The sequence below is a fragment of the Alligator mississippiensis genome, chromosome 2 (genome assembly GCF_030867095.1).
Source record: "Alligator mississippiensis isolate rAllMis1 chromosome 2, rAllMis1, whole genome shotgun sequence".
In the NCBI taxonomy this organism is placed as follows: Eukaryota; Metazoa; Chordata; order Crocodylia; family Alligatoridae; genus Alligator; species Alligator mississippiensis.
This window is the reverse complement of record NC_081825.1, coordinates 179,266,849-179,275,147: the sequence shown is the minus strand read 5'-3', so window position 1 is coordinate 179,275,147 and position 8,299 is coordinate 179,266,849. Positions and strand designations below refer to the sequence as shown.

The 8,299-nt window shown below is 40.8% G+C and overlaps 1 protein-coding gene across 3 annotated transcripts in view; it reads right to left on the bottom strand.

Moving 5' to 3' along the window:
• Positions 1–1,622: 1,622 nt before the first annotated feature.
• The window catches only part of INCENP (inner centromere protein), a 33,761-nt gene continuing 27,084 nt past the window's right edge, over positions 1,623–8,299 (bottom strand). For 2 of the 3 annotated variants that reach the window (XM_014604260.3, XM_006274886.4), the window contains exons 15-17: positions 5,463–5,600; positions 3,173–3,335; positions 1,623–2,021 (exon numbers count right to left, since the gene is read on the bottom strand). In XM_014604260.3, coding sequence (XP_014459746.1) covers positions 1,807–2,021; positions 3,173–3,335; positions 5,463–5,600 — 516 coding nt within the window. In that variant the 3' untranslated portion in view covers positions 1,623–1,806. The remainder of the gene's footprint in view (positions 2,022–3,172; positions 3,336–5,462; positions 5,601–8,299) is intronic. The other variant, XM_059722503.1, reaches the window with a different exon arrangement.

The following is an 8,299-nucleotide window of genomic DNA, read 5'->3' as shown; positions in this document are numbered from 1 at the left end:
GAAAATAAATATTGTTTAAAAAAAATTTTTTTAGAGGTCCTGCAGGCTAAATAGAATGCCCTGGTGGGCTACACCTGGGCCAGTGGTGGGATCAGGAGGGGGAGCAGCATGCAGCAGCAAGCCACTGCTCCCCCACAACTCAGCCCCTGCTGGGCAGCACTTGCCCCAGCCCTGGTCCCAGTCCGTCCCTCCTTCACTGCAGGTGGGCATTGATCTGCCCCCCACCCCCATGCCCCTTTCCCCTCCCCTTCCACCACTTAGCAGCTGCACACAGTATTGACCGTCTTAAAGGAACCGATCCCCCATTTGTAACACTGTCCCTATGGAAAAACTGTTTCCAACTTGCAAAGTTTCGACTTAAGACACAGTTTTCAGGAACCAACTGTGTCCTAAGTCTGAGGACTGCCTGTATTTCTTTTGATGCAACGAACATAATATTGGAAAACATGTGTAACAAATTTCAGTATATGCAGCTAAAGTTTTTCAACACAATCTAACATGAAAAACTATTTTAGTTGTTCTCCAATTGTGATTAAAAGGCCACTCTTGATTTTTCTTCAGCTAAGGGTATTTATGCTTCAATTGAAATTACGTATTCTCCAAAGCTACATACATTAAAAACTTGGAAAGAGATTTAGGTACAGAACTCTCAGAAATGGGGAGCAGAATAATGGACAAATTAATTAAAAATAAAAGATAAACAAAAACGGACAAACCCCAAACAAACAAACAAACAACCTTTTCTTGAGCAACAAAAGAAAATTTACACATTGAGATCAAATGTATTGTTAAAAGTTGGAATAGAAGTGTTCGGCTATATACATGAGGTAACATTACTTGTCGGTAATTTGTCCTTTGAAAATGTCACCCGTAGATTATCTCAGCAGCAACATCCAAGAGTATAAAAATCCATGCAATCTCAATTATCCCTTAGCTCCTTCTGTATATTAGGGAAGGAAATATTCATCCGAGACTCCTGAAGAAATGGAAAGGTAAGAAGCATGTGCCACTATGCAAAGGCAAAAATAACAGTTCCATATAGATAATCTTTTTTTAATTTCCCCTATTTTCAGTAGTAGGAAACTAACAAACAGTACATCTCCAGGGAGCACTGAGGATTTATAAGTGAATAATACCATTAGTACAACTTGAGCCAACCGTTCACATCCCCAACAAAATAAATTTCACTTATACCATCAAACGGTATCTTTACAGAAAGAAGTCTATGACAACAACACTAAAGCCACCTATGGATGCTTCCTACAATTTAGTTATGTTCACACACTAAGGCTAGTGGGCTTAAATGGAATGGAGGATTTGACTAGTCATTGGGACCAAGTTTAAGATTTCCTAAGTACAACACCAATGCAGGATGAGCTATTTAGTATGCATCTCACCAACAGCCTGGTGATATTTATGGCTATGAGTGCTTGTTCCACAGGGCATAGTACAGATGGCACATCATGATGACAAATATCAGACTAGAGATTTCACGAATACAAGATTTCAATCTAATGACAAAAGGAGAGGCATGTGCCACAGTGAGCATTTCCTGTTCTTTTGCTTCCCTCTGCCACGCTCCGTATTCCATCTTCATTACAGAAAAAACATCCCATCAAGAACACAGTGCAAAAGCCCCAGATTTTTATTCAGCGCTAAGGTCTAATTCATTAAAAGATTTACAGAGATTGAGTATTAGGGGTACAAAAAAAACCAAACCCCCAGAACAAAACATGTTTTCTTACACAGAAATAAAAATCAGACTAAAGCCATGGCTATTCCACAGGAGACTGACGTTCCCCAGGATCAGTACTTTTTCAGGCTGTATGGCAGGCCCAGCACATTTTTGGCACCTCCAAAAGGTGGGGAATTCCAGACAGCAGAGCTGGTGCGCTTGAAGTATCGCGGCTTGCTCTTATAGAAAATGTCCTCCAGCTTCGGGCTGATGATAGTCCCAAAGAGCATGTCCGTATTGAGAGGGTTGTAGTATTGGTGGATGACAGCTTGACTAAGCTGAGACCCTGAAGAAGCAGACAGATTGAAAGAATTAAAAACCAGTTCATTAAAACTTATAAGAATAAAAGTCCATTCTAAATGCTAACCATCCACTCTCTCTCACGACTGCAGGTCAAAAGGGAGGGAACAATATGCTCCAGGCCTTTGGCTTCTAGCATTGCTGAGGCCTCGGGACATTGGCAAGAACATAATGAAAGTAAAGGCTGTAAGTAGCACACATTCTGCTTAGTCTTGGGTCTGTAGGAAATCTGGTAAGAGGCTTTTCTCAATTCTCTCTTGAAAGTGATATAGTACCAGGAGTGTGCAAAACGGGCCATATTTGATTCATTGATTCGGATCACCTGCCCCCAATTCGATTTGGCCAAATCCGAATCTGAAGATTCAACGCTGATTTGGAGAATCAGTGATTTGGCCACAGACACAGCTTTAAATGTTTTTTCTACATACCTCGAGGTACCAGGCACACATTTAAAGCTGTGTCTATATCTGTATCGCCGAGTCTTTCTGAATCAATTCGGAAGGTTCTGATTCAATTCGGAGAGATTAAAGGGTCTCCTGATTCAATTTGGATTTGGAGATTCGGCCATCGAATCAGGCTGAATCTCCACTGAATTGAATCAGGGACTGAAGCTTCACACAGCCCTGTATAGTACTTCTCCTTTTTCAGCTGTCCCATGAGGTTATACAAAGTAACAGAATTAGACACTGATATGCCAGAATATTGGCCTGCCAGAGATCATCTACAGTACTCAAGGGTTAATAGTTGCTTAGACACTTGCATTCTCTCTCCTGTTTGCAAACAGCACAGGACCTTTAGGAACAGTCAATGGCAAACAGATTTAGGCCCAAAACACAGGTTGCAGAAGTTACTTTAAATTGTCCCTTTGCCTTTAAGTGTCAGTGACAATGCAGACTGCTGGTTAAAGGAAGAGGTCCCCCCCACCTTAAAGACTCTAGAAACTGGCACAGACCATTCCAGGTATAGTGTTTGATCCACACAGCCCAAGGCTGGCTCCTTCAACAGGACAATGCCCACCTCTCTCACTTATGAGGTACAGAAACCTGCTCCTAGTAGCAGCCACACTGACAACCTTGAAAGCTCCAGGAGGATTTTCCAAATTTACAAAGGCAAATTTCAGAGTAAATGTACTCATACCATTGGCCCAGGCAGGAATGGGCTTGCGAGGCTGGCTCTCATCATCTGTGGAGTCATCGCTGTTCAGATCCATCCCATAGTTGTTTGATGGATTGATCTTTGGGGGCTTGGGCCCTTTCAGGCCCTGGGGGGTCATCTGATAGGAGTTGCAGAGAGAGGAATTCTAGAAATAGAAAAGAAACAGCCGTAACATACAATAGCAGTGACACTGAGAAGTTCTAATGAGCACAGGTAAGACCCAGGAGAGCCAAAACATTCCATTTTTTGTTCACTACCTATTATTTATAATAAAGAATAAGACTCACTGAAAACAATAAAGTTTTGGCCTAACTCAGATTTTACATTCCCATCTCCAGCTAAAGCATAAGGCACCTAATCAGCGTGGTAAGTGTCAAACTGACATGCTAACAATGCAAGTGTCTAATTTGAAAGCATCAATTCTATTCAGTACAGTAGGCTCAAATCACAAATTACTGTTCTACTCTAAACTCTGGCAGTGACTTTATAGTGTACCGAGAGACTATTTATGCTTTCAAATGTTCCACCATTAAGATTAATCAAGACTTCAACTTAATTGTGGTTAAGCTACCCATTACATGTGTAGTAGTCATGTTATAAGGTTTATGGTTTACTCCACTGAAATGCTTAACCTCAGGACTGAAAAACAGCTAGGTACTCACCTGAACTCAGTTTAAAGAACAAATCATTAACCACAGGAACAAACTGCACTAAACTTTCTACACCTTACTAAGAGGCATCTTGTTTTTCAGAGTGCCTTATGCCTTTAACAGCAGCCTTGAATATGACAGAATCCCTGCTTAGTTTAATGCTGTTTGAGAAGCCTTGAAAGAAGGCTCTTAGTTATATTCTGAAACTGTATGGGTAAAACTAAATTACAAAGCAGACAGAGACCTGAATTTCTGTGCACTTAAGTAGCCTATATACTTAACCAATATGTAGATAACTGGACTTTGTTCCAGTGAGGCTGATGGTATATTCTGCAGCTGAGTTAGGTATTTATCTGATATGAATGTTAGCAGGGTATAGTGCATGTATGATCATATAGATAACGCTTATTCTAATTCTGATGGAAAAAACTAATTTTGATAACATACAAATAAGATGTTGCTTTAAATAAAGCCGATTAAATTTGCCAATTTAGGCATAGAATGTACCTGCCAGTCCTTTATTACACATGAAGATGTAAAAGTAATATTTCATTTATCCCCAAATTATCACACTCCAGGTTGCAAAACAGAAGACAAACCCAAGGTTATAGCCATATATATAGATGTGGAAAATGGAATCTTGTCCTTCTATAAGATATTCCTTTCACTCTGAATGTTTAAATACTTGCTTGAAATTTCAACTTCCACATGTCAATTAAATGTTTGCATTTAAAGTTTTTAAATCTCCCAAAAAAAGATCCAGGCATTAATTTTTAATGTATGCCTCAAATGTTCTCCTTTATGACCAGCCCACAAGTACATCATTTAATGAGAATTCAGCAACTAAGAGCTTGGAGTAGAAGTATTTCAGCCACATAACATTACAATTCAGCAAAGATCCTGAGCCACCCTGCATATCCTGGTCCCATTGTGTGGCTATTTCTTTCATTTATTAAAGCTTTAAGTACTTTGCCTTCACTGAGATGATGTCCCTACTTTCTATGGTCTCATTCTCTTCCAAAGACCCCATGGCTCCCAGTAAAAGGCTATGATAAAACCAGTAATATACTGCCCTTGTAACACCTTTCTTTTCCATAGATTTCATAGACATTAGGGCTGGAAGGGACCTTAGAAAATCGAGTCCAGCCCCCTGCACCAGGGGCAGGAAGTCAGCTGGGGTCAGAGGATCCCAGCAAGAAAAACATCCAGGTTTCTCTTGAATGCGTTCAAAGTAGGTGTTTGAACCACCTCTGGCAGCAGGCTATTCCAGACCTTGGGGGCTCAGACAGTAAAGAAGTTGTTCCTTATGTCCAGCCTGAAAAAGTCTTGCGGGAGTTTATAACCTCATAGCCTTCTATAGGTGGATAGGTGCTCAGGTACCACAGTATACAAATCTAAGTAATCCCTATGTTAATGTGAAGGAACTGAAGAACAAAAGTTATGAATTGCCCCACACCACACAGTAAGTCAGTGCTAGAACCAGGTACCTTGATTTAATCCAATATAACCACTACCCCACACCATCACTTCTCTAATGAAAATCTAGTAGAGACAGGACAGCAGCCTCACTTCTACCCAGGTATTCTGCACAGGTTGCATCTTGCCAATGGTCCAAACCTCACCTCCACATCCACTGTTACATTTAGCTGTTTACTGCCAGCAGTAGATTCTACCAACTTGGCTTTCTTCTCCTGCTCCTCTTGCAGTTTTCTTTTTTCTTGTTCCTGCTGTTCCAGCTCTGCTAGACGCTGCTCCTCCTGCTAACAATTCCAAATCACCAATGCATTAGGATTCTGTAATATGGTTCAACATATTGCAGTAGCAGATACTCTGCTATTCCAGTCAGAGAACACTGAAGTCCCACACTCCATTTCCACCAGGCCCCGATGGACAGATTGTGGATTGTCAACTCTACTCAAACTAGAATTCATGCTCCACATCAGGTAATTGGAATGAAAATGCCAATTTATCTAGCTGTAGCTGCTGCACTTCTTGAACACATGTCAAAAAGGAAGGTATATTTTCTAGCTGTGATTCATGGAACAACAAAAGTAAAAATCCTGAGCTTGCTCTGGTATTTTCAGTGTTGCCCTGACCATCACATTTGCAATGCAAAGTTTGTAAAGGGCATAAATGTTATGAGAAATACATGTATGTTTAGATAAAAAGAATAAAGATGAAAAATGGTTCCAAAAAGAACCTGAAATTATTTGTTGATTGATAGTATAAAAGTATGGGTTCAAGATGGGTTCCAGATACCAATGCGAGGGTCTGGAAAAAGCCAGAAAAATTCAGAAGAAAACTGTTTCCTCCCCAGATCCACAGAAGTACAGAGGCAGCACAAAGGAGCTGAAAGTAAGTATACTTCTTTATTGAAAGGTAAGAGTTTAAAATTTCTCTGAATTCAGTACACTAAACTATATCTTAGCTGCACTACTATATTTTCATAACCTATGCAATTCATAATTAAATTCCTACTAATCTGATGTTCTGTGACAAATCACCCAACCTTAGCAGTGAGGTGAGGCCTGCAGGGCAGGGAAGTTGTTCACAATTAACTCTGAGGCCTCTCCTCCATCCATTACTAAATATGTACATGCTGTAGCTTAGTGTTTATATATGCAAGCTGGCCACTAAATTACATTTTTTCTTTTTTTTCCCCCCCTCAGCTAAATGGTGAGACCAACTTCTAGCACATGGAAGTATTTCCACACTGCAAGTTATGCTGAGAAAAAAAAAGTGCTTTGCAAATACTGTCAAATGAAATATGCCTTTCCAAATGCTACTAGGATGACCAAACAAACACATCCTTGTATGTAAAGAAGTGTCCTGCAGACATTAAAAAATTCTTCATGGGTGTAAGTGAGGAGGAGGTAGGTCATGATGATGAAAGTGCAAGTAGCTCTTTCCAACATGCTCAATCCAGAAGTCCTTCTACTGCTGCTGCTTCTTCTATAACATCAGCATCACAAAGGGATGCCCAATAAACATCCTCAGGTAAACAAATATTGCAAGCAACTGTATACAAAAGACTCTCAATAGCCTCATTTGCTCTCTGTACACAAAAGACTCAATAGCTTTGACACCTGAAGATAAGAAAAAATTGACCAAGCTCTTGCAAGAGCAATACATTCTTCTAGGATGCCAATGTCAATAACTGAAATGCATACTGGCAGGAAGCTTGCAGTACTTACAGACTGATGGAGAAATGTGCAAGGAGAAGGAATCATAAATTTTGTGGTAACACCACCACAACCTTTTTTTTTTTTTTACAGAAGCACTGAAACAGGAGAGAACAGGCATACTGTATTTCACAGTATATTAGTAGTAAAATGCATGAAGTCCTACAGAAGATTGGGGGTGGTTAAGCATTTATTTGCTTGGCTTACTGATAATGCAAGTACAGGTCAGTTGCATCTTACACGGGGTTAGGTGCTGAAGTCAGTGCGTAAAGCAAAAATCGCATAAGGCGAAAATTGGTGACTATACGCGGGATGGGAGGGGCACTGTGTTTAAAGCTGTGTGGCCGGCGCCGGTGGCGCAGCGCAGGGTCGTGGTCAGAATGGCTGTGTGCTGCCCAGCCACCACCACACTGCTGCTGCCGCCTGGTGGCCGGCCACACAGCTCTGGGCATGGCTCCATGGCAACAGCGGGAGGTTTTGGAGGCAGTGGCCATTACCACCATAATGGGCCTCCAGGTAAGCGGCAGCACCGCATGCAAGCTCAAGCCCTGCCCCTCCTCCCACCCCGCGTATAGTTGAATTTGCGCAAGTTAAATGTGTGTATGATGCGACTGATCTGTGACATGAAAGCAACATGGGAGATCATATTGTATAAATATCCACATATTACTGCAATAGGATGTGCATCCCATGGGCTAAACTTGCTTCTTAATGACATCATGAAGTTGGACACTGCAAAAGATCTATAGAAGAGCAAAAGAAGTTATAAAACATGTAAAAGCTACTCATATTGTAGCTGCAGTCTTTAAGCAGCAGCAGGAAGAAAAGAATGCAAAGAATAAAATAGTGACACTCAAACTCTGTAGTAAAACCAGATGAGGTGGAGTGGTGTTCTTATTTGAAAGTTTACTAAAAAATAAAGAAGCTCTTCAAGAAACAGTAATAACTGAGGATCTTAAAGTACCCATAAGTGTAAGGAACACTGCCCTTGATGAGGATGTCTTCTGGATTCAGCAGCAGAACTCCCTGAAGATTCTAAAGCCAATTTCTTCAGCAATCACTGCATCTGAGTCAGACAGTGCACTTTTGTCAGACATTCCTTACCAAATGGCCCAGATAAAATCAACTGTTTTTGAGAATTTAAGTGCATCTCCACTTAAAAGTACAGAAGAAAGACAAGTGAAAGGCTATTAACAGATGGAAAGAATTTTGTTACCAATCAATTCAGGCTGCTGCAGATCTCTTGGATCCAAGATTCAAAGGCAGAAATGTGCTAC